The sequence below is a fragment of the Gobio gobio genome (assembly GCF_949357685.1).
Source record: "Gobio gobio genome assembly, chromosome: 11".
Taxonomy (NCBI): Eukaryota; Metazoa; Chordata; class Actinopteri; order Cypriniformes; family Gobionidae; genus Gobio; species Gobio gobio.
Genome location: NC_137104.1, coordinates 55,188,550 through 55,215,748, shown reverse-complemented (window position 1 = coordinate 55,215,748; position 27,199 = coordinate 55,188,550). Strand labels below are relative to the sequence as shown.

The 27,199-nt window shown below is 45.6% G+C and overlaps 2 protein-coding genes across 4 annotated transcripts in view; both read right to left on the bottom strand.

Moving 5' to 3' along the window:
- Window positions 1–3,854: 3,854 nt before the first annotated feature.
- LOC307133806 (uncharacterized protein) overlaps window positions 3,855–27,199 on the bottom strand; it is a 29,795-nt gene continuing 6,450 nt past the window's right edge. For 2 of the 3 annotated variants that reach the window (XM_079829092.1, XM_079829093.1), the window contains 2 exons: window positions 4,400–4,453; window positions 3,855–4,284 (listed from right to left, as the gene is read on the bottom strand). In XM_079829092.1, the coding sequence (XP_079685218.1) occupies window positions 4,091–4,284; window positions 4,400–4,453 (248 nt within the window). In that variant the 3' untranslated portion in view covers window positions 3,855–4,090. The remainder of the gene's footprint in view (window positions 4,285–4,399; window positions 4,454–27,199) is intronic. The other variant, XM_079829094.1, reaches the window with a different exon arrangement.
- On the bottom strand, window positions 22,645–27,139 carry LOC307134192 (uncharacterized protein; the record flags this gene model as incomplete). The annotated part of the gene is made up of 3 exons (XM_079829725.1): window positions 22,645–23,851; window positions 23,921–25,008; window positions 27,127–27,139. The coding sequence occupies 3 exons, from the start codon at window positions 27,137–27,139 to the stop codon at window positions 23,645–23,647; spliced, it is 1,308 nt and encodes a 435-aa protein (XP_079685851.1). The 3' UTR covers window positions 22,645–23,644.

Sequence of the window (27,199 nt, the reverse complement as noted above, 5' to 3'; positions counted from 1 at the left end):
AACCCATTTAGGGCTTTATAGGTCAGTAGCAATAGTTTGTAATTGATACGGAACTTGATAGGTAACCAGTGTAGAGATGATAAAATTGGTGTTATATGATCATATTTTCTTGACCTAGTGAGAACTCTAGCAGCTGCGTTTTGGACTTACTGTAGCTTGTTTATTGAGGATGCAGGACAACCAGCTAATAAAGCATTACAGTAATCTAATCTCGAGGTCATGAATGCATGAACTAACTTTTCTGCATCAGAAATAGATAGCATGTTACGTAGCTGCTTTGAAGTGATGACTAACAGACAGCAGACAAACGGCTATCCACCTGTCACTCAAAGTGGCCACGCCCTTAATTATGCAGAACTTTAAGGCTTTATATAATGTAAACGAATGAATTATAAAAACATCCCCCCCCCCCACAGTCGTCATGAAGGGCAAAATTAGCCGTATAGACCAAAAGCACAGTTTGTCCCAGACTGTAAACGTGTTCTTCTGCTGTAAAGTTGGGCATTTTAACATGAGCTCAATGAGATTCTGCTCCTTCTGGAGTCTCTAGTGGCCAGTCCATGAACTGCAGTTTAACTCACTTCTGTATCGGCTTCAGGAGAAACTGCGGGAGGTTAATATTGGGCCGAGCCGCACCAGAGCGGGGCGAGGACACATATCGAGCGCAGGGGAGCTCACGAACGCCCTTCTGAGACCTAAAATGACAAATGGCCTGTCCACTGACAACACCTGCTCAGAACAAGTCTAGGCCTTGTTGTATTTTCGTTATCACATGATGACTGACATTTTGTCACATTAAATATCTCTCTCTCCAAATAGGCTTAATCATTTTATTAGCATTAAATAAATGAAAGTGTATTGCATATAATACAGTGAGTGTGGCTAAATCTGGTCACGTGACCAGAAAGTTAAATAGATGTCAAAATTAAAAATTTTTTTTGTCTAAAATCAACAGCCATAATCTCGCTGTGTAACGCCGCATTCACACGGGGCTTCGGCGTCAACGCTTGACGGAGGGCGTGGCTGAAGCTTGGTGCCTGACGCGACCGTCATAGTGACAACAGCTAATCACATTACTTGTCGCTTGGACCACAACACAACACAAAAAAGCGCCTTTTTTGACAGCTAGTCTGTGAGACTATTTTGTGTATGAAAACTGATCACTTTAATATTTGATTCCTCATTTGGCTGGGGGATAGCGCCTATTTGAACCACACATGATATGATATGCTGCCTGTCATTCAATGATAAACAGAGTACAAGGACGAGCATGATACATTCCAGATTCTCCAACCGTCTCTGCCGCCTCCTTCCAGGCCTGTTCTCTCCGGTTTGTGTCCCGGTATGTAAATAATGATTGCTAGTAAAGGACCGGGTGATTATCCACCGCAATTATTAGCTTTTCCTACATTTTAGATCGTTCTTTACTCTTCATTCACTCTTCAATCACCGGTGTTTTAAACGAACGCGATTGGCTAGCGTCTGCTCTAGGATATTTGCATAGGGTGATCTGATTGGATGACGCCTGCGTTGGCGCTTGAAAAGTTGAGAAATCTTCAACTTTTGCCGCTTGCAACGCGAGTGAAGCGCCGCGACGGATCCCACAATTCAGTTCGTCATTGCATGACGTCACCCATTCAAAGTAAACGAGAAGCGTTGACGCCGACGCCCCGTGTGAATGCGGCGTAAGATGTGTGGCAAGAGCTTGTGTTACTTTACATGTGCTTTGACATCTGCAGGTAAAAAAGCTTTAACAGATTTAATTTAAGCATAACATTTATGAAATAGTTACAACACTTATAAATCGTACATTATTTAGATTGTTACTTTGTTTTTTGACAACATTCAGTTAAAAGCGTTCCATAACTAATATAATTCATGTAGTCTCAGAGAAGTGCTGTATAATAAAGTAGTGAATAATAATGAAGGCTTTGCTCTCTAACTCTGATCTCTGCTGCTGTTTCTGGACTCACTGATGAATAAACACAAACGCCACAGTGAGGGAAGAAGAAGGACTGATAATAAGACATGAGAGTCCATCAAACATGTCTGGATATGATGTTTAAAGCAGCTGAAGTTTATTTTGAACAGATCTCTGATGATTTCAGTCCTGATTGTGTTATTATCAGCTTCACAGAGGCGCTTTCATTTAGGAAATACAGTAGACAAGCCATTTAAACTCTCTCTCTTTATATCTCATCATATATATTATACAATAAACATTCATTTCTGGACACAGTAAAAAAAAAAGAAAAAAGTTTCAATATTCATACAAAAGTACATACCAGAGAAACAATACCAAATGTTTCTTAAAAAAGTATAATTTATTTGTTTGTTTCACAGTACATCATCTCTCAAAGCAGATTCATAAAGAGTAACAGCATTTTCAGTCTGCAGCCGTTGATAAATGTGCTTTATAATAAACTGAACAGAATAATGCAAATCCACAAACAACAATGACAAAGGAAAATAAGTAAAGGCACATTAGATGAAGATAAAATGCAATGTTAAAAATAAACATTAAACATTCATATTACATGTCCAAAATATACATATTAGTTAATAACACTGATATACAAACCCAACAATAACTGGGCTGAGTGTAATTTGACCATACACACACACACACACACACATGTTTGTTTTTGTGAAATGTGAGGACATTCCATAGGCGTAATGGTTTTTATACCGTACAAACCGTATTTTCTATCCCCTTACACTGACCCTAAACCTACCCATCTCACACACACACACACACACACACACACACACACACACACACACACACACACACACACACACACACACACACACACACACACACACACACACACACACACACACACACACACACACACACACACACACACACACACACACACACTAAACCTAGCCCTCACAGGAGACTGTGCAGTTCACTTTCTGTGAAAAAAACCTCATTCTGTGATTTATAAGCATTTTGAAAAGTGAGGACATGGGGAACGTCCTCATATTTCACCCTCTTTTTGTAATACCCATGTCATTATACACATTTGTGTCCTGATATTTCACAAAAACATGCCCACAGACACAGACACAGACACACACGGTTGAGACGGCATTCACACTAATATGGTTACAAACTGAAATCTGATAATAATAAAGCAGTATTGTTCATGCCGTTACAGGTGAAGCCACCGCATCTGATCTGATTTAATAAAGAATGTTTTTATATCTGGAGTCTCTGAACATACTTAGGCCTTCTGAGTCCATAAATCTATAATCAACTCTGAGCAGAAAAGCGCCCGACAGCATCGTGATTTTTCTATTGTCCAATCAAATGAATGGAGAGGCGGGCCTTCCGTTGTGGTGACGTTACCTTGATTAGACAGAACAGATGATTCGGGGTTTTCCTAGCAACATACATTTTTTTTTACAAAATTGCAGCGCACCTTGCAATCCAACCATCCCAATCGTGGAAATGGTTATTTATTTAAAGTCAGGAAATTTCCCTAAATGTGTGAGCGAGGCGAAGTGCTCTGGCCGACCCAAATGTAAAAGCTTCCCACACACACACACACACACACACACACACACACACACACACTGAGCTTGGTTATTCAAGCTCAGACAACATATTCTCACATGTTTATCACTTTTAGCAGTGCTTTATGAAACTTCAAAGGGTTTCCTGTAAAATGACTCCAGTATTGTGTGTTTAGAGACACTGTGTGTGTGTGTGTGTGTGTGTGTGTGTGTGTGTGTGTGTGTGTGTGTCTGTGTGTGTGTCTGTGTGTGTGCAGCTTTTCAAATTGGCTCGGACAAACCCAGTGGAAAAGGTACCAAAGTAATTTGGAGTAAATAAGTTACTTTCTGTAAAACAAACAAAACATTTATGCATATCTGCAGAAAGTAGAGACTCTAAGCTTTCAAATGACCACACATGAGGTCAGAGCTCCTCCAGACATTTAACATTTAAAGTATGTACTTGATGATGTCATTCCGGACCCTGTACAGGGTTTGTAGAGTTTAAGAGGTTAAACAACTTAATTCTCCTGGATCAGTTATTCACTGCAGTAGCTAATATTGTTTTTTATTATTACAGTAAAATTTAATTATTTGTTTGGTTAACAGCCTGCATTTCAAAGCCTTTTGATTCGGATTTTGATCCTAAATCTGATCTTGATACTGGAGCCCATTCCTTGTTCCTGAGTCGACTTTGGCGTTTCTTGACAGCAAATATAGTCAGAGGCACCAGAACCAGCAGAGCCAGTGAAGACACTGCAACTAGCAAAACCCAGATCTCTACAGGTGGAAGGAAGGAGTGAGAAAATATATATATTAAATGTTTAGTTCATGTTTAAACTCAAACTCATTGTGTAAAGATTGTGTAAAGCTCTCAATGCCCCGTTTTACTTACTTCGTTTAGCCTCACCAGTTTCGTCATCATTGATGTCCTTCGGTTCCTCTGATTCTGTAGATGACATTGTAAGGTCAGTCATTCAGTTTAGCATCATCTGATGTTCAGATCATGATGGATCCTCACCATTTAAAGGGATAGTTCACCCAAAAATGAAACTTCTGTCATCATTTACTCACCCTCAAGTTATTGTAAACCTGTATGAGCTTCTTTATTCTGCTGAACACAAAAGAAGATATTTAGAAGAATGTTTGTAACCAAGCAGAGAGAGCAACCATTGACTACTATAGTAGGGAAAAAAAATACTATAGTAGTCAATGGTTGCTTGGATCTGCTTGGTTACAAACTTTCTTCTAAATATCATTGTGGCGAGCAGCGAGGCTGAGGGACCGTGAGAACGGAGGAGTGACGGGAGTATAAAGGAGGAGCGACGACAGTGAAGGACGAGAGAGGACCAGGCCTGGACTTTAATTTGTGTTTTATTTATGTTTTGTTTATGTATGTGTGCGGCAGTCGTCCGTGAGAGGCTTTTACTTTCACTTTGTGTTCATTTATTTTATTAAAAGTATGTTGAACGTTTGCCGGTTCCCGCCTCCTTCTTCCCACACGAACAAACTTTACTACAATAATCTTTTGTGTTCAGCAGAACAAAGAAACTCATACAGGTTTACAACAACTTGAGGGTGAGTAAATGATGACAGAAGTTTCATTTTTGGGTGAACTATCCCTTTAAATGCTTTAAAGGGGCACTTCAGCGCTGGGAAGATGAATGTGTATTTAAACTGGCTCATTTATGCAGTAGAAATGTGAAATTATTTTTGAATCTGGTGCCTTCTAGACCGAGAAAAGACAATGAAAATGTATTTTTGTCTCATGTGGATGAAAGACAACAACTCCCAGAATGCACTGGCTTCGCTGCCCTACGAGGCCACTCCCTACACCGCCCCCAACGTCGTTTTGATCTTCATAATAGTACAATAATTTCGTTCAGTTAGAGAATAAACACTACAATTAAAAACTGAATGTGTGTTTTCAATAAAGTGTGAGTGAGCCGAACGAAAGTCACACGACAAACACAGCAGGAGTGTCAGATTTCATTCATCACGAAGAGAGAAGAGCTGAGCAGAGTTGAGGTAACAGGGCTGTCATTCTCAGCCCGTGTCCAGTCTGGTGTGTTTTCTGAACGCATATGTAAGCTAAACTTTCATAGGAATTTATTGAAAAGTTGAAACACTCACTTTGCTCTGCACCGCTCCGTTATGAATGCCTGATCCGAGCGGCCGTGCTCATTCTGTGCGTGAGATCTCTCCCTATGGACGGGTTGATAACATGTGGAACAGCTCCATCTACTGGCTGTAGTCTCTAGCCTCTGGCCAAAAAATCCTCAGATGTAGCAAAATGACGATATTTGCGTCATCAGAGGATTTTTTTTTCAGAAATAAAATGCATAATTCTCTCGTCTCAGGGGGATATGAGGAGGGGAAGTACCATAATTCAAATATACTACCGGGTTTCTACTGATACAAAGCTTAATGCTAAATCACTGAAGTGACCCATTAATATTTACACACATCACATGACTAGGGCTGTACAGTGTAATAGTGGTTACACTAATAATCAGGATTATTTTGCTCAAAGATTATAAATCACGATTACTGGTCATGAATGTATATTCGGGTAAGTTGAGCCAGTTTCCTCCTGATGGTCAGTTCATCACTAATGAAGTTCACCTGTTGTTCATTTAGTTCTCTCGTTTGTCTCTGTGTATTTTATAGATTTGGAGATCATTCACTCCAAATGATCTGTGATCATCTTCATTGTGAATTATCATCTTTGCACAAATCAACAGATTGTCAGCTCATACACGGTTTATTAACCTCATCTAGTTTCCTGATTCATTATATTTATCATATACATTAACACATTCTCTACATTATAAAAACTATAAAACCATAAGAAGCTTCTAAAGATTGACCGATATGGGTTTTTCTATAGCCGATGTTTAGAGGTCAGGGTCAGCCGATGGCCGATATATGCAGCTGATATTTAGGGCTGATATCTTGATGTTTTCACCTTCATTTACATGCTAAAATGTCACACTAATAATAAGTGGATGCACAACATTTCTAAACTTAATTTATTGAAAAAGACTTGAACCATCTCTCGAATCTTCATTTTGTGCACTGCACTGTCATGAATTCACCGATTCATAGAAGTTGACTTCAATATATTTTATTCAGTGCAACAGCAGAGATCAGTACACTTTGTAAGCGCACGTGAACACATGTGATAGTCTTATTCTTTTAGTCAAAACACAGTAGCGACAAGCCGCAACACTAATCAGCAGCGCCTCCTAGTGGAGCGTAGTAATTACCAAATTAAGTCACCTCACATCTCCCCTCTTGAGCTGATTCACAACAGCAGAATAAACATTTGCAACTTGTCTATAATCAATAAAGAAGATACCAATTGTGATTCAACTTAACCAATATCTAATATAACATTTAGCTGTATGTGTGTTAATCAGTGTTGGGCACGTTACTTTAAAAAAGTAATAAGTTATAGTTACTAGTTACTTCTTACAAATAGTAACTGAGTTAGTAACTGAGTTACATCATTATAAAAGTAATTACCAGGGAAAGTAACTAATGTGTTACTTTTTTTTCCCTTCAAATGTTCAAATATGTCAAATAACTTGGATGCCCCCAATATTAAATATGTTAAATGAATGAATTGGACACTAAATAGAATAAATTATTATTATAAAACATTGTACATTAATGTACACTATTGTAATGTTGCTGTGGGACAATGTGAGAGACACCTGTCAAATTCAATATATTATTGTAAATATTATCAGTAGACCTACTATAGTGTACATATTGTGTAAATATTATCAGTAGACCTACTATAGTGTAAATATTGTGTAAATAGTATCAGTACTTCTTTACTACTCCTCTGGTAGTGGAGCTCACATTATCACCTGGGTTTTTAGCCACTAATGTTGTGGCTGTGATGACGTGAGGCTTCATTAGATTAGAAATAGAATTACTTTCCACCGACGTGGAGAGACTCTTTCTTCTTGGGCATACGCTGCATGTTACAATAAACATTCTTACCTTTCACCTCAACGAGGGAAAAGTAGCGCTTATACTTTCAGTTTGCGAAAGCTACCTTTGAAGTCGTTGGACTGCCATCGCTGACTGGGCATATGCGTGTGCGTCATAGGTGTGTGTGTGAACTCAACCTATCAACCTCAACCTTGTCTCCCACCCACCAATCATCATCAGTTATGTGTACCACCCAACCCAACCCCCAACACGCATGGCTGGCGCGAACGCACACACACACACACACACACACGCACGCACGCGCGTCCGACTGACAGAGAGCCTGTTGGGATGAAAACCGCTTCAGTGAGCTCAATTATAGTAACGCCGCATTTTTTTCCCTCAGTAACGCTAACGGCGTTGTAACGGAAGAAACAGTAATTCGTTTGATTACTCGTTACTGAAAAAAGTAATTCCGTTAGTAACGCCGTTTATCTATAACGCCGTTATTCCCAACACTGGTGTTAATTCTACTATGCAGTAAACACAGCCCAAAAGAAAGAGGAAAACAAAACAATAGCAATTGGTTTGGTATTTCTAAACTTCTCTTAACTCGCTCTAGAAGGGTGTACCTTAAAACAAAACATCATTAGTAAAGGACATTTCTATCTCAAACATAATCCTTAAATCTAACAGGTGGCTTAATAGCTCGACCAGCAAGGGTCCTCTTTGGGGACAAACCAGAGCCAGTAGGAATGGTGGGAACACAGGGCACAGATGCATTAGTGTCAGCGAGCGGGGCATCTGAGTCACCTGGGTCAGGAATATCAAAGTCACTAGTCTCTGACGCAGTAACTTGGGTTGATGACTCGGGCACTTCCTGTAAATGCCTCCTGTTCCTACGTGCTACAGTCCCATGGTCGGTTTGAACGATATAGGATCTGGGCTCTGGTGCTTTTGCAATGACTTTCGCTGGGGTCCTCCAGCCCTTCTCCCCGTCCAGCTTAACTGTAACACTCTGGCCCGGCTGTAGTGTTGACAAGGGCCTGGCTGAATGACGCCTGTTGTAGAAGAAGCGGTAGGCTGATTTAGTCTGTTGGTCTTTCAGTCTTACAGTTTGGTGATCAACTACAGTTGGACGTAACTGCTGGGGCAACACCGGCACCGTAGTCCTGATCTCACGGCCAAACATGAGGTGAGCTGGGCTGTGACCTGTTGCGGTAATGGGAGTAGCTCTGTAGCTCATCAGGGCGAGCTGTGGGTCTGGCTGTCGCAGGATTCTCTTGGCGATGGCAACGCTCCTCTCAGCCGCTCCGTTTGCTTGCGGGTAGTGAGGACTGGACGTCGTGTGCTGAAAGTTGTATGTCTCACTGAACTGTCGGAACTCGTCTGAAACAAACTGGGGGCCATTATCCGTGACTAGCTCAAGAGGAATACCCCACCTCGCAAACATACACTTAAGCTGTGAGATGACTTGGTTACTATTTGTGGTGGGCAGATGTGAAATCTCAATGTAACGTGAATAGTAGTCTGTCGCTACCAAATATTGTTTACCATCCTGCTCACACAAATCAGCTGCTATTTTCTGCCAAGCACCTTGTGGCAGTGGTGTGGTAATCAGTGGCTCTTTTCTTTGGGTTGGTTTGTTCTTATAGCAAAACTCACAGGTGCTGACTAGCTCCGCAATGTCTTTCCCGACACCTGGCCACCACACTGACATGTTGGCCCTCTTCCGGCACTTTGTGAGTCCCTGATGACCCGCATGTATTTGTGACAATACAGTATTTTGCATTGTGGATGGAATAACAATGCGGTCATCATGCATTAAAAGTCCGCTGACTTCTGACAGGTGAGCTCTAATTGTGTGATATTTGAGCAGGTTGTGTGGCAAGCGTGACAAGTCTGAGGGCCAGCCATTGTTTGTGTAACGAATCACAGTTTGCAGAATGTTATCGTTGCTTGTGGCCTCTCTTATCCTGTTTAATCTGTCTTTAGTGATTGGCCTTGTTTCAATCACTGCCTGAACATAAGCTTTTACCTCATGCTCAGTGTCGGACACAGTACAGTCCTGCAGAGGATTACGAGACAGAGTGTCCGCCACAATGAGCTGCTTCCCTGGAACATGAACAGCTTCTGGATTGAACTTCATTAAGCGCATCAAAAGTCTCTGACACCTAACAGGTGCTTTGTCCAGGTCGTACGTGTTTATCAGCGGAACAAGGGGCTTGTGATCAGTCTGCAAAACAAATCTGTCCATGCCCTGCAGATATCTCCCGAACCGCTCGCACGCCCACACGCTGGCGAGGCATTCTTTTTCTATCTGGGAGTACCTGCGCTCCGTCTCTGTCAGTGTCCTTGAACAAAAGGCGACTGGGCGGAGTCCCTCGTTGTGCTCCTGCAGCAGTGCGCCCACCAAGCCATAACTGCTTGCATCCGCACTTACAACGGTCGGCCTTGTTGCATCATAGTATGCCAAAACAGGTGCTGAAATCAACATTCCTTTTACCTTTTTGAAGGCATTCTCTTGTGCCTCTCCCCATGTCCGCATTGTGTCGATTTTCAGTAGAGAGTTGATGGGGTGCATTGTTGTAGAAAGATCCGGGAGGAATTTCCCCAAATAATTAATCATCCCGATTCTCTGCCGCAGTTCTGTTATGTTTGTCGGGCTGGGAAGCTCCGCGATGGCTCTGACTTTCTCAGTGTCCGGTTTGATGCCATCCTTTCCGATGATGTGTCCAAAGTAGTGGATCTCAGATTTGCGGAACTGACATTTATCCTTGTTTAGCTTCAGTCCTGAAGCTCTGATCGTTTGCATCACCGCTTGCAGGTTCCGGTCATGGTCCTTCATGTCTTTGCCATAGACCAGAATGTCATCCATTACCACCACTGTGCCCGCAAGGTCTTTGAGGAGAGAACTCATTTTCTGTTGAAATATTTCTGGAGCCGATGTAATGCCGAAGGGTAAACGGCAGAAACAGAAACAACCCACGGGTGTAATGAAAGTCGTGAGCTTCCTGCTGCTCTCATCAAGCGGAATCTGCCAAAACCCACTTGAAGCATCGACAGTGGAGAACACAGTTGCACCTGACAGCTTTGGAGCAATGTCCTCTAAATTCGGCAGAATGAATCGCTCTCATTTAACAGCTTTATTAAGTTTAGTCAGATCTACGCAGATCCGTGGTTTCTTGTTCTTTTTTATCACAGGCACCATAGGAGCACACCAGTCTGTGGCTTCTTTTACTTCCTCTACGATGCCCAGAGACTGCATCCGTTTCAGTTCCTCCTCCACTTGAGGTAAGATTGGGAATGGTATGCGCCGTGGGGTAGCAATGCTGTAGGGCTGAGCATCTGGCCTCAGCTCTATTTTCACTGGTTCACATTTCAATAGTCCAATGTCCCCAAAAACGTCATCATATGATTCAAGCCCATTAACTCTGCACACTAGTCCCATTTTGATAGCTGTTTTACGACCCAGCAGGTTTGTAGTGAAGGGGCCTGACATAACATAAATCCAAAAAGTTACTGACCCCTAGAAACCAGGCACTGCCCTCATCGCTATCACAGTCAGTAACTTTAAAGGCCCATTTATACTTCTGCGTCGAGTGTATGCCGTAGGCTACGCGCGTAGCCGACGCCGTCGTGAGCATTTATACTTCTGCGCTGTTGTCTGCGTCAATGTGCAATTCCACATGCAGACGCTAGGAGGCAGTGTCCTCGAGCATGATGGTGTAATCAAGACAACAGCCGAAGAAGAAGCAGTTTGTTGTGTAGAATCTGTACATTCATGTCGGAATATCAGCAGCAGTGAGAGAGCGGCTTTTCTTGCAGCTTGAGTTGTTGTATCTAATACAAATATCTCTAGTTGATTAGTAAAGTTAAATAAGGCGATCTGGCGCTGGAATGTGTTTGTGAAATCATGCGGAGCTCGTGGCCGCTGTTTTCAGCAGCGGTGGCTCGAGCAATCGATTGCTGTTGCGGAGACTTCATTCACGAAATATACCCTATAATGTGTCCCTGTTCTTGATATGCAATCACTGATTAACATCTTTGGTTTTAATGAGAAAATAAATCAACTATATTCAGCGGATCTATGTATTTATTTACTACCATAAAGAATCGCTGGACTGCAAAATAGTGTGTTATAGCAGACGTAAGGAACTATCATCCAATTTCTGGACACACACACACACACTCCTATCGCAGATTTTTTATTTATTTATTGACCTGAGGGAAGGGTTCTGGCAGACCAATCACAGCGCTTGCGGTCCGCGTAGAATTGACGCGTTGTTACATTTTTGGAGAGGTGCGCGTCAGGCTACGGCGTAGGGTACGGCATATCCAACGCGTCTATGCGCACTCGACGCAGAAGTATAAATTGGCCTTAAGTGCATTCACGTTTTTGGTTTTACACATTGCTTCGAAGTGGCCCATCTTATTGCATTTACGGCAGCGTTTCCCTGTAGCTGGACATGCACTGTGCTCATGTTGTCTCCCACACCTTGTACAGCCCTTTCTGTTTGATGACTGTTGTGCACATTTATATAGTTCATTGTCTTTGTTTTTAGCATACCTTTTGTCATATTGCTTTGGCTGTTTGAACTTACGTGCATTTACGGCACCCACTTCAACATTTGTTGCTCTGGCACTGGCATTTTGTGTTTTAACCAGCTCGGAGTGTCGTGCGATACTGATCGCCTTTTCCAAGGTCAACTCCGGTTCAAGTTGTAGTTTCTGTGACACTTCCCCATCTGCGATCCCAATCACAATCCGATCTCTTATCTGTTCATCTTTTGTCTGTCCAAAATCACAGTGCTCTGCTAATTTATACAGTTGTCTGACAAACGCCTCCACGCTCTCCCCTTGGAGCTGTGAGCGGCGGTGGAAACAGGCACGTTCATGTATTGTATTTCGTCTTGGCACAAAATGTTCATTGAACTTTCTCAAAACTTCGTCATAGTAGTTATCGACGTTGTCTGGGAACGTGAAAGTGCTAAAGATAGGTTCCGACTCTTTGCCCATTGCATATAACAACGTATTCACTTGTACATCACCGTCTTCTTGGTTTAGCTTAGTAGCTATCCGATAGCGGCTAAAACGTTGTCTCCAGATTGGCCACGCCGAAGGCTGGGTGAAGTCAAACGATTCCGGAGCCTGAAACTTGGCCATGTCGTTGCCTCAGTCTTGTCCAATGGGTGAAAGAGTCACTTCTGACACCATGTCATGAATTCACCGATTCATAGAAGTTGACTTCAATATCTTTTATTCAGTGCAACAGCAGAGATCAGTACACTTTGTAAGCGCACGTGAACACATGTGATAGTCTTATTCTTTTAGTCAAAACAGTAGCGACAAGCCGCAACACTAATCAGCAGCGCCTCCTAGTGGAGCGTAGTAATTACCAAATTAAGTCACCTCACACACGGTATTAAAATATTTATCCAAAGTTAACCAAACAAATCAATAAACTGACCAAGTATTAATGATAAACAGGGCCATACATGCCATTCCCATTCTATGAAATGCATCTATACACTATATCTAATTTGCATAGTAATGTGTTTTTGGGACAATATGTCATAATGGGAGTAATAAAAAGGATTATTTTCATAATCAAATTTCATAAGAATATCCAGACAAAACTGTGTATGTTGTGGGAGAAATTCACTCAAATATAATGTCCTCTACAGAGGCAAATCCTGTATGCTGGGTCTTTCTGTCTCGTGCAGAGTGAATCCAGCATTTATATTTAGATGTCACTCCGAAACTGCAGCATGCAGTTGGCCATCAGTCCTCTAAACAGCATGAAAATCAATAGTTTTATTCAATGGATTTTATAGACTGTATAGCCTCGAGTTTCGCGAGCCTGCATTAACTCAGCACTGAATAAAAACTGATCGCGTTCAAGAGATCTGGCTACATTACGCAACGCTGCAAAAACACGTTGTAAATAGATCACGCTCTCCAGAGCGCGAACACAAATGTGCAAATCTGCCCAATCTGTTTCACCAGTATGTATTTACAGTATCAACTGAGGGTGCTTTTGCTTGCGTTTGAGGGTGCTTTAAGCCGTGTTTATACTTTCGTCTGGCTCCGCAGCGCGAGCCTCCACTGACTGCGCGCGCCTCCGATGATGCTCAACGCAGGCCCGGATTGGCTAATCAGGAGCACCGGGAAAATCCCAGATGGGCCGGTCTGTTTTTTGGCCGCGAGGGCCGTTGTTGTCATGGCACTGGGTGGAAATATGGATGCTGTCCCTAGGCTGCCTGCACTCACAGCAGCCCTACTTTTTTATTTATAATTTTACCGCAGTCCCACTCTTTTCTATTTAATATTTTCTCGCAGAGCGCAGCCTGCAGGTTAATGATGACGTGATCAGTGTTGGGGGTAACGAGTTACAAAATAACGGATTACAGTAACGATATTACTTTTTTGGGTAACGAAGTAAAGTAACGCATTACACTAAAAATATTGGTAACTACACTACTTTACTAGACTATAGGAACGTGCTTTCCTGCGTTACTCAAGCAGTGTTTGCCTGTGTGTAAAGATCTGATATGTTTAAGTGCTGCGTGCACCGTTGCCATAGAGCAGTGCTTCCCAACCGGGGTGCCGTCTGGTTATTAGGTCTTAAAGGGGCAGTATTATTAGGTCTTAAAGGGGCAGTATTATTAGGTCTTAAAGGGGCAGTTTTGTTAGGTCTTAAAGGGGCAGTTTTATTAGGTCTTAAAGGGGCAGTAGCCTTTACTGCTGTCTGTTTAATGTCAAACAACAAAAGACAAGGGTATCACTCACTGCTCTTGATTGAATAGATTTTGTAAATTTAATAGGATTAATGTTTAATTTATACAGTGAAATATGCAATGTTATTTTACATTTGATTTCTGTACCTGAAAACTAATGTTAGACGTACCTGAAAAACATTGTTTATTTTATTAGTGTCTTTGCTCAATAGTATTTATTTGTGCTGCTGCTTGTATTTAAATTATTTGTTCTTATTAATTTCTTTATCTTTATTTGACAGTAGTCCTTTTTGTTTGTTTGGGGAAACTGCCATAGAGCCATGATGTTTGTCCATATATCTACACGGTAAATTAAGAAATGGGAAAGTAAAGTAATAAGTACACTCTAAAAAAAAAGGCTCGTAATCATAGGGGAACCTTTTTTAGTGCTATATAGCACCAATTTTGGTGCTTCAGTGGTTCTTCAGCGGTTCTTCAGAGGTGCTATATAGCACCTTAGTCAAAGAACCGGTGAAGAACCTCTGAAGAACCGCTGAAGAACCTCTGAAGAACCGCTGAAGAACCACTGAAGCACCAAAATTGGTGCTATATAGCTCTAAAAAAGGTTCCCCTATGATTACGAGCCAAGAACCATTTTTGGTGCAATATAGAACCTTTTTTTTTTTAGAGTGTAGTGTAGTTACTTTTCAAATACAGTAACTAGTAAAGTAATCTCATTACAATTTACAGATGTAACTAGTAACTAATTACTTTTTTTGAGTAACTACCCCAACACTGGACGTGATTATCTTTTGACTCCCTGGCTCCAAAGAAATCTTTGGAAACGGACGCGGCCAAATGTTCTAAGCTGAGCACATTCTTCCTCAAAAAAACAAATGAAGACGACGAGGCCGGTAAGTAAGCTAACGTTAAGGTAGTTAGGAGCAGTTCAAGATGCTAGCGACCGTGCAAAACAACGTTGTCTGCAAACCACGTTCATGTATCAAACTTTTTCTTGTAGCTCTTCAGCAGCAGCCGCCTCTAGTCCGGTTTGCTGCTAACAGTGAAGAGCAAGGCCCAGAAGCTCCAGTCATGAGCCCAACACACCAGAATGTCATTCAGAAGAACTAGTTATAGTAACGAAGAGCCCTGCTCAATGAAAAATGCCCTGAGATAATTAATGATACCTGATGATTCAGCGATACATTAATGAAACTGACTTGACTTGATTTGAAAGCTTTGTAAAAAGGGGATATTTGTGGTGAGAAATAAATGTAACAAATTTAATTTAGTGTCAGAAAGAGAGCCAGGACCCAGTTGAGAAGAGACTTATGCTCTCACTGTGAAAGACAGGTAAGCTGCTATTGTACCATAGTGTGTGAATAAGCAAACAATAATCACTGAAAAAATGCTTTTCTTACTTAGAATCTTACTTGTTTCCAGTTCAAATATATAAATTATTCTTAATTCAAGATACATTTACTAGACAAGTGAAATGGCATAAGAAATTATGTTTTGTTTTCTGGAAAAAAACACCTTAAAAATTATTATTATTTTGCTTAAAACAAGCTAAATCTAATACTTAAATCTAATGCAATACTTGTTTAATTCTTACAAGTATTGTAAGAATAAATAAAATATTTGAAGTTGTAAAGCAGCTGTTTCCTTGAAAAAGAGATGCTACTGTCATTTGAAAGTGCAATACATTTTATTTTAATCTTTATTTTTTATATATTTATTTTTGTTAGATTTTTTTTTCTTCATTTCAATGTTTGGATATTTATGAATACTAATTCTTAAAGAAAATAGATTCTGATACTGTCCTGTTACTGTTCTAATAAATCTTCACTGTGAAGCAAAGCTTAGGCTACTGTTTTTGCACTGAATTGGAAATGATGATATTTTTCAAAAATACAAAGAATTACAAGGCTGTAGAGAACAGTGCGCCTATTGCAGACTTATATTCTGAGGTTTTAATTACATTATTTTAATATAGTCAGTCGTGAACTAAAGTGGGCCGGTCTAAGGCATGAAACTCCAGGGCTGAAAATGAGTCCCAATCCGGCCCTGGCTCAACGCCCACGACCACCCACTCCGTGTTGGCATCATTATTGCCGTGCGGACGCGTCGACTATAAACAAGGTTGTAGCAAGGCTTAAATAACAAGGCTTTATACGCTGTTCTGAGCTGCTCCAGGAGTAAGGACAGCTCTGTGTGTCTGTAACGTAGCCCTCAATCATGCTACAGTGTTTGTGAGAGCTGCTGCCTTCTCCACCCCAACGAGTGAAATTCTCCGACTCCGATACAGGAAAAATAAAACTGAAACATTGGGGCTAATATTTTAGAGAGCAAGCTGCTGATAGTTTTCAACTACAGTCCTTAAAGTTAACTGCAAGTCAGCCAACCTTCTGCCAGCTGTAGCATTATGCCAGTTCCAGACCGCACCAATAACACAGGGCTGCCCACGGATGTGCCTGACTTTAAATCGGTGCCGATGCCGATATATTAAAAAAATGACAAATATCGGCCTGATATATCGTCCGACCTCTAGAAGCTTCTCTCAAAAGCTAAAACTGTGATATTCCTAATATTAATTCCAATAATTCCGAATTATGTAAATGTTTTGTGGCACAGAGTTGAGGCGTAAATGCGTTTATCCAGCGACCACAATCACAATCACTACAGTCACGATCCATGATTGGCTGTTATAGCGTTCATCACTGAGAAGGTTTGATCGCAGGAAACGGAGAAAAGACTGAGAGCAGAATATGACAATCAAAGCTTGTGGAGGATTGATACCAATGTTTGTGTCTAGAGACAATTCACCCTCCTCCACTTCAGGTGAAGGTAGGAGAATGACCGCTCTGTTGCAAAGCTACTGGCGTCACTCCAGTCATTCTCCATCTTTGCGACTCGCGAGTCTGACAGCTGTCAATCAACCCGTCCCTGCGGGTCTCATCTGCACGCCCTCCGCTCAGCCCCGCCCTCGGTTCATCCCTCTGTCTCCGCTCAGCCCCGCCCTCGGTTCATCCCTCTGTCTCCGCTCAGCCCCGCCCTCGGTTCATCCCTCTGTCTCCGCTCAGCTCCGCCCTCGGTTCATCCCTCTGTCTCCGCTCAGCCCCGCCCTCGGTTCATCCCTCTGTCTCCGCTCAGCCCCGCCCTCGGTTCATCCCTCTGTCTCCGCTCAGCTCCGCCCTCGGTTCATCCCTCTGTCTCCGCTCAGCCCCGCCCTCGGTTCATCCCTCTGTCTCCGCTCAGCCCCGCCCTCGGTTCATCCCTCTGTCTCCGCTCAGCCCCGCCCTCGGTTCATCCCTCTGTCTCCGCTCAGCTCCGCCCTCGGTTCATCCCTCTGTCTCCGCTCAGCCCCGCCCTCGGTTCATCCCTCTCTCCGCTCAGCCCCGCCCTCGGTTCATCCCTCTGTCTCCGCTCAGCCCCGCCCTCGGTTCATCCCTCTGTCTCCGCTCAGCCCCGCCCTCGGTTCATCCCTCTGTCTCCGCTCAGCCCCGCCCTCGGTTCATCCCTCTCTCCGCTCAGCCCCGCCCTCGGTTCATCCCTCTGTCTCCGCTCAGCCCCGCCCTCGGTTCATCCCTCTGTCTCCGCTCAGCCCCGCCCTCGGTTCATCCCTCTCTCCGCTCAGCCCCGCCCTCGGTTCATCCCTCTGTCTCCGCTCAGCCCCGCCCTCGGTTCATCCCTCTGTCTCCGCTCAGCCCCGCCCTCGGTTCATCCCTCTGTCTCCGCTCAGCCCCGCCCTCGGTTCATCCCTCTGTCTCCGCTCAGCCCCGCCCTCGGTTCATCCCTCTGTCTCCGCTCAGCCCCGCCCTCGGTTCATCCCTCTGTCTCCGCTCAGCCCCGCCCTCGGTTCATCCCTCTGTCTCCGCTCAGCCCCGCCCTCGGTTCATCCCTCTGTCTCCGCTCAGCCCCGCCCTCGGTTCATCCCTCTGTCTCCGCTCAGCCCCGCCCTCGGTTCATCCCTCTGTCTCCGCTCAGCCCCGCCCTCGGTTGATCCCTCTGTCTCCGCTCAGCCCCGCCCTGGGTTCATCCCTCTCTCCGCTCAGCCCCGCCCTCGGTTCATCCCTCTCTCCGCTCAGCCCCGCCCTCGGTTCATCCCTCTGTCTCCGCTCAGCCCCGCCCTCGGTTCATCCCTCTGTCTCCGCTCAGCCCCGCCCTCGGTTCATCCCTCTGTCTCCGCTCAGCCCCGCCCTCGGTTCATCCCTCTCTCCGCTCAGCCCCGCCCTCGGTTCATCCCTCTCTCCGCTCAGCCCCGCCCTCGGTTCATCCCTCTGTCTCCGCTCAGCCCCGCCCTCGGTTCATCCCTCTCTCCGCTCAGCCCCGCCCTCGGTTCATCCCTCTCTCCGCTCAGCCCCGCCCTCGGTTCATCCCTCTGTCTCCGCTCAGCCCCGCCCTCGGTTCATCCCTCTCTCCGCTCAGCCCCGCCCTCGGTTCATCCCTCTGTCTCCGCTCAGCCCCGCCCTCGGTTCATCCCTCTGTCTCCGCTCAGCCCCGCCCTCGGTTCATCCCTCTCTCCGCTCAGCCCCGCCCTCGGTTCATCCCTCTGTCTCCGCTCAGCCCCGCCCTCGGTTCATCCCTCTGTCTCCGCTCAGCCCCGCCCTCGGTTCATCCCTCTGTCTCCGCTCAGCCCCGCCCTCGGTTCATCCCTCTGTCTCCGCTCAGCCCCGCCCTCGGTTCATCCCTCTGTCTCCGCTCAGCCCCGCCCTCGGTTCATCCCTCTGTCTCCGCTCAGCCCCGCCCTCGGTTCATCCCTCTGTCTCCGCTCAGCCCCGCCCTCGGTTCATCCCTCTGTCTCCGCTCAGCCCCGCCCTCGGTTCATCCCTCTGTCTCCGCTCAGCCCCGCCCTCGGTTCATCCCTCTGTCTCCGCTCAGCCCCGCCCTCGGTTCATCCCTCTGTCTCCGCTCAGCCCCGCCCTCGGTTGATCCCTCTGTCTCCGCTCAGCCCCGCCCTGGGTTCATCCCTCTCTCCGCTCAGCCCCGCCCTCGGTTCATCCCTCTCTCCGCTCAGCCCCGCCCTCGGTTCATCCCTCTGTCTCCGCTCAGCCCCGCCCTCGGTTCATCCCTCTGTCTCCGCTCAGCCCCGCCCTCGGTTCATCCCTCTGTCTCCGCTCAGCCCCGCCCTCGGTTCATCCCTCTCTCCGCTCAGCCCCGCCCTCGGTTCATCCCTCTCTCCGCTCAGCCCCGCCCTCGGTTCATCCCTCTGTCTCCGCTCAGCCCCGCCCTCGGTTCATCCCTCTCTCCGCTCAGCCCCGCCCTCGGTTCATCCCTCTCTCCGCTCAGCCCCGCCCTCGGTTCATCCCTCTGTCTCCGCTCAGCCCCGCCCTCGGTTCATCCCTCTCTCCGCTGGGCTCTGCCCACTTTTCCAGCATTTTTCAAATATTGCCAGTAGGTGGAGTTAAGCTCTGAGGGGTTTAGTTACCCTTTAAAGAGCCATACAGGCACCTAGTGGGTAACATCGACATACAGTAAGAGCTTTGTGCAGCATAACAGCGTCATTCATTATAACGGCAGTTTGGGCAAGTGTGCAGATACACTCGAGACGTGTGATTGACAGCTCCGGACATTATAAAGATTGTTCTCTGATCGCTCTCTGTAGTTTAATGACTTAAAAAACGGATTTGTTTCATGCTACTAACAGAAACGATTGTTTTAGTCACTGGCTTGATTCACTGATGCATTACGCTTAGGGCATCAAGACGGCGATCATTAAACGACCTAGAAAGAAAGTCTGAGTGAACTTGAATGATTAGCTACACATCAGAAATCACTGATCACAGATCAGGCATTAATGAACACTGTTACTCACTGTTTGTGGCGGAGCTGTCCAATCCAAATCGTAAAGTCTGTTTGTAAAGTCTGTGCTGACATTGCGACTGATAAACTGAATCCATTTTCTCTGAGTGCTCTGGTCAGGCAAAGCAGAGGAAGGGGAGGTAACCGTTACTGGTATGACGTCATAACAGGAAAATTCCAGATTAGCTCATCTGAGCTTCATTTTCTCAAAGGCAGAGAAAGACAGCCAGAACTCGCTTTACACACATCAACATTTCTAGCCACCTCGGGACCATATACAGACTAGGGGAACTCATATTAATGTTAAAAAAACCTCAAAATGAAAATTTCATGCCATGGGACCTTTAATACAGAACTCTGTCTCGTCTTCTGTCCAAACATACCATCATCTGTAAAGAATGATCCACTTTTACGCATTGCCACATACAGTGACGAGCGAAAAGTTTGAATCTTCATGGTGATAACTCAAAGTTTTTTTTACCACTTCGTTATTGTGGCTTGGAATTTCGTTTGTTGGAAATATAAACTGAATTTAGAAATGCTTTTGAAATGAAAAACTTTGGGTTTAATAAACAAAAATATATTTTTGAAATGAAGACAGCGTTTGGAGTGGAGTGCAAAATCTGTTCCCTGAGTCCACGGCCTTTGCTGTTATTGTGAGTGTACACAAATAAAAGTAGAGCGTTTATTATAATTATGTCTTGCACTTATCTGTAGTATGGCTAGACATTATGGAGTATTGTGATTTGTATCTGCGCTGTCATAAAGGATAAAATCCATCAGAAGGCGCCGACGACTTCGTTGGACAGAGGGTTAAAGAAAACGTAGCCTATTTAGTTTCATATAGTTAAGCTATGTTAAAATATTATAGTTTTTTAATTTCATATGTTGATTATGAAAAGTGAGCAGCATGAGTAAAGCACAATCAGATGCGCATATGTGGATTTTGAGCACTTAATTGAATTGTGTTTTCTAGAAAGTCTTTCTTTATAGTGGTGTCAACAATAATCGATTCAACGATGCATCGCAATGCGGGGCATGCACGATTCAGCATCGATGCGGCAAAGTGCCATAATCGATTATGTCACCGTTTATTTTCTGGTCTTGAGTTGGACAATAGTTGGTGAAATTTGAAGTTTCAATTACTTCCAAGGTCATAACAACAACAATCAAGATGGCGGAGGGAGATGACCGCGATAGACGGGTAATTAAAAACGCACCCAAAGCTTGGAAAGCGGACATCTGGGCACATTTCGGATTCTGACGCCAGCTTCACCGCACGCGTTAGCAGGGCAGGAGCGGTGGGTATGGAGAGCCGGAGCCCGCGCCCCCGTTGTGGATTCACACTGGCAGCGTTTGTCTCGCGCAGCTCGTATATTGCAAATACAGACAAATATTGTACATTATGTCACATTTTCCGGTCTTCTCCTCCGAGCCCCGTCTGTCTCGTGCTTTGATTTATGATGGGCAGCATATGCTGCAAATGCGACCGTGTTCCCCTCTGTCCCAAACACATATGCATATAACTTGTTGTATATAGGCCTAGTTCACATGATAAATGTAAGTTAACATTAAAGTGAATATATGCTTCTAGTTTTAATCATTTAAACAGGCTTTTGAAGTTTGGGCAAAAACTTCTGGCAGTGTTGTGTTTTTAATTTTTTTCACAGCTCTGGATGTCATATGGTGATTGTGAAACACACGGGGCACTTCACTTCATGATTTCATGGTGAAATTTGTTATTTTCTATGTTAATCTGGTCAGTTTTGATCAAGAACAATCCACTGAGGCTTTAAATCAGCGTGAGCAGCGCGGCAAAAATAGACTCGGCGCCAAAACGATCTGCGTGCGATGTGAATGCTCTAATCTGTTAAGTTAACATGGGCGCCGAAAAAAATATGCGCTGTTTACGCCCTTCTAACGCGCCTGCCACACTAAAATCAAGCACGTTGGCAATACAACTAACTTCACGAACCATGTTTATCGTTGGCATCCTGAGTTGGCTTCAACAACAACAACACAAAAAGTCGACACATCCCAGCTAAGAATTGACGAGTCCCAAGTGTCAACGTTACTGTGTGTGTTGCACTGAATATTTTTATTGCTGGGTGCCTGGGTGGTGGTTGTTGTTACAATAGTGTGACTGTAATTACGGATTAATATTTGCACAGGAGTTCATGAAGTGCCCTGTCTTAGAGCTTTTTACTGTGTGTAAAAAAAACAAACACTTATGTTCACTGCTGGAAAAAGTTGGCTTAGTTGGTTATTATTGCTCTATATAATTTCAAATGGTTCTAAAGCAGAGAGAAGAGAAACATTTCTCATTCAAAGCACTGAAAGCAGTGATTTATGTTTTCTTTTTCAGGTTTGAAAATGCCATATCCAATACCCTGTACCATTGAATTTTATTTTATTTAATGACATTTATGTCAAAGATACAGGAGAGTGATAATACACACATAGCAGCCAATAAAATCTGTTGTTCAATATCTGACTTGTATTGCCTCATGACTGATTAAAAATTTGCCTTGTTGTGTGCAGTAGAATTTTGATGCATCGCAATGCATCGTAGAATCGAATTGAATCGAATCGTTACCTGGTGAATCGTAATCGAATCGAATTGTGAGGGCAGTGCCAATGCACACCCCTATTTCTTTCAAATTAATTTCGTTTTGTATAAATTGTATTTTAATTTTGATCAATGTTTAATACACTATTTGCCTGTATATTTAATAAATAAGAAGCAAACCAAGATCGTCGGGAATGGATTGACGTGCGTAACTGGCCTGTTTCTGCGGCCTTTGAGTACGACTGAAGTAAATGTTGACAAAACCTGTCAGATCTAAGTATTATGTTTTTTGTTTAAGTTATTGTTTAACATGTTTCTTTTGTATTATTATTATTTTGGAACAAATGAGGTCTCTGTTTAAAAACGCTGGCTCGCAGCTGCAGGTTCCACTGCTTTAGAGCACCGCATATATGTTCGGTTTGCCTAACTGAACGTAGTTGAACTGTCTGCCACAAGTTGATCTTGTAATAAAGGTCTTATCGAGGAAAAACACGCTGTATTTTTGTATTCATTGCATTTTTGAATTATAAAAGTTAAATAATAAATTTTTTTATAAAAAAATATTAATGATTAATCGATAGTCGATCGTTAATTCTCCCAACGATCGACTAAGAAAATTTAATCGAATGCCCATCCCTATTCCCCATGATTGTGTCGCCTACAGAACTAGACTGAGAGACCATTAAAGGCCTTTGCAGGTGTTTTGAGTTAATCAGCTGAGTAGAGTGTGGCACCAGGTGTCTTCAATATTCAACCTTTTCACAATATTCTAATTTTCTGAGATCCTGAATTTGGGATTTTCCTTAGTTGTCCGTTATAATCATCAAAATTAAAAGAAATAAACGTTTGAAATATATCAGTCTGTGTTTAATGAATGAATATAATATACAAGTTTCACTTTTTGAATGGAATTAGTGAAATAAATTAACTTTTTGATGATATTCTAATTATATGACCAGCACCTGTATATAAAATTTTAGGTAATAAGGAACAAACAATATTAGGATTAGCTGTAACATTTCACATGTTGACGACATTAGTATAAATCTGTATCAGATGTGTCAGAGCAATTACAGTAAATTCCTGAACGATATTTATTAATAAATCAACTGCATTGATAAGTCAGCGATGTCATGCCGGTTCTCCACTGGTCCTCCATGACCCTGTGGCCGGTTCTCCACTGGTCCTCCATGACCCTGTGGCCGGTTCTCCACTGGTCCTCCATGACCCTGTGGCCGGTTCTCCACTGGTCCTCCATGACCCTGTGGCCGGTTCTCCACTGGTCCTCCATGACCCTGTGGCCGGTTCTCCACTGGTCCTCTCCATGACCCTGTGGCCGGTTCTCCACTGGTCCTCCATGACCCTGTGGCCGGTTCTCCACTGGTCCTCCATGACCCTGTGGCCGGTTCTCCACTGGTCCTCCATGACCCTGTGGCCGGTTCTCCACTGGTCCTCCATGACCCTGTGGCCGGTTCTCCACTGGTCCTTCATGACCCTGTGGCCGGTTCTCCACTGGTCCTCCATGACCCTGTGGCCGGTTCTCCACTGGTCCTCCATGACCCTCTGGCCGGTTCTCCACTGGTCCTTCATGACCCTGTGGCCGGTTCTCCACTGGTCCTCCATGACCCTGTGGCCGGTTCTCCACTGGTCCTCCATGACCCTGTGGCCGGTTCTCCACTGGTCCTTCATGACCCTGTGGCCGGTTCTCCACTGGTCCTTCATGACCCTGTGGCCGGTTCTCCACTGGTCCTCCATGACCCTGTGGCCGGTTCTCCACTGGTCCTTCATGACCCTGTGGCCGGTTCTCCACTGGTCCTCCATGACCCTGTGGCCGGTTCTCCACTGGTCCTCCATGACCCTGTGGCCGGTTCTCCACTGGTCCTTCATGACCCTGTGGCCGGTTCTCCACTGGTCCTTCATGACCCTGTGGCCGGTTCTCCACTGGTCCTCCATGACCCTGTGGCCGGTTCTCCACTGGTCCTTCATGACCCTGTGGCCGGTTCTCCACTGGTCCTTCATGACCCTGTGGCCGGTTCTCCACTGGTCCTTCATGACCCTGTGGCCGGTTCTCCACTGGTCCTCCATGACCCTGTGGCCGGTTCTCCACTGGTCCTTCATGACCCTGTGGCCGGTTCTCCACTGGTCCTTCATGACCCTGTGGCCGGTTCTCCACTGGTCCTTCATGACCCTGTGGCCGGTTCTCCACTGGTCCTCCATGACCCTGTGGCCGGTTCTCCACTGGTCCTCCATGACCCTGTGGCCGGTTCTCCACTGGTCCTTCATGACCCTGTGGCCGGTTCTCCACTGGTCCTCCATGACCCTGTGGCCGGTTCTCCACTGGTCCTTCATGACCCTGTGGCCGGTTCTCCACTGGTCCTCCATGACCCTGTGGCCGGTTCTCCACTGGTCCTTCATGACCCTGTGGCCGGTTCTCCACTGGTCCTCCATGACCCTGTGGCCGGTTCTCCACTGGTCCTCCATGACCCTGTGGCCGGTTCTCCACTGGTCCTCCATGACCCTGTGGCCGGTTCTCTACTGGTCCTCCATGACCCTGTGGCCGGTTCTCCACTTGTCCTCCATGACCCTGTGGCCGGTTCTCCACTGGTCCTCCATGACCCTGTGGCCGGTTCTCCACTGGTCCTCCATGACCCTGTGGCCGGTTCTCCACTGGTCCTCCATGACCCTGTGGCCGGTTCTCCACTGGTCCTCCATGACCCTGTGGCCGGTTCTCCACTGGTCCTCCATGACCCTGTGGCCGGTTCTCCACTGGTCCTCCATGACCCTGTGGCCGGTTCTCCACTGGTCCTCCATGACCCTGTGGCCGGTTCTCTACTGGTCCTCCATGACCCTGTGGCCGGTTCTCTACTGGTCCTCCATGACCCTGTGGCCGGTTCTCCACTGGTCCTCCATGACCCTGTGGCCGGTTCTCTACTGGTCCTCCATGACCCTGTGGCCGGTTCTCCACTGGTCCTTCATGACCCTGTGGCCGGTTCTCCACTGGTCCTCCATGACCCTGTGGCCGGTTCTCTACTGGTCCTCCATGACCCTGTGGCCGGTTCTCCACTGGTCCTCCATGACCCTGTGGCCGGTTCTCTACTGGTCCTCCATGACCCTGTGGCCGGTTTTCTACTGGTCCTCCATGACCCTGTGGCCGGTTCTCCACTGGTCCTTCATGACCCTGTGGCCGGTTCTCCACTGGTCCTCCATGACCCTGTGGCCGGTTCTCTACTGGTCCTCCATGACCCTGTGGCCGGTTCTCTACTGGTCCTCCATGACCCTGTGGCCGGTTCTCCACTGGTCCTTCATGACCCTGTGGCCGGTTCTCCACTGGTCCTTCATGACCCTGTGGCCGGTTCTCCACTGGTCCTCCATGACCCTGTGGCCGGTTCTCCACTGGTCCTCCATGACCCTGTGGCCGGTTCTCCACTGGTCCTCCATGACCCTGTGGCCGGTTCTCCACTGGTCCTCCATGACCCTGTGGCTGGTTCTCCACTGGTCCTTCATGACCCTGTGGCCGGTTCTCCACTGGTCCTTCATGACCCTGTGGCCGGTTCTCCACTGGTCCTTCATGACCCTGTGGCCGGTTCTCCACTGGTCCTCCATGACCCTGTGGCCGGTTCTCCACTGGTCCTCCATGACCCTGTGGCCGGTTCTCCACTGGTCCTCCATGACCCTGTGGCCGGTTCTCTACTGGTCCTCCATGACCCTGTGGCCGGTTCTCCACTGGTCCTCCATGACCCTGTGGCCGGTTCTCCACTGGTCCTTCATGACCCCGTGGCCGGTTCTCTACTGGTCCTCCATGACCCTGTGGCCGGTTCTCCACTGGTCCTCCATGACCCTGTGGCCGGTTCTCCACTGGTCCTCCATGACCCTGTGGCCGGTTCTCCACTGGTCCTCCATGACCCTGTGGCCGGTTCTCCACTGGTCCTCCATGACCCTGTGGCCGGTTCTCCACTGGTCCTTCATGACCCCGTGGCCGGTTCTCTACTGGTCCTCCATGACCCTGTGGCCGGTTCTCCACTGGTCCTCCATGACCCTGTGGCCGGTTCTCCACTGGTCCTCCATGACCCTGTGGCCGGTTCTCCACTGGTCCTCCATGACCCTGTGGCCGGTTCTCCACTGGTCCTCCATGACCCTGTGGCCGGTTCTCCACTGGTCCTCCATGACCCTGTGGCCGGTTCTCCACTGGTCCTCCACTTCTGATAGAGACTGGCCACTGCAGACCGGGAACACCCCACAAGAGCTGCAGTTTTGGAGATGCTCTGACCCGTCACAATCTGGCCCTTGTCAAACTCGCTCAAATCCTTACACTTGCCCATTTTTCCTGCTTCTAACACATCAACTCTGAGGACAAAATGTTCACTTGCTGCCTAATATATCCCACCCACTAACAGAGATCATCAGTGTTATTCATAATGTATGCCTGATCGGTGTAATTTCTGAATGTAATATTAAAATGCAACAAAATCTTTTTTTTTTTTCCTGTCAAAAATTCAATTTTCTGCAAATTTTAACAAACGTTTTAAAATATCTTTTGAAATAAATGGGATTGTGTGTGTGGCTGCTAGTGTGAATGCAGCTTTAGACCCTGGCTGGACATACAGGACAATGTGAGAGGTGTCCCAAACTGTGTAAAAGTATCCTGTATTTATTTTGTGGT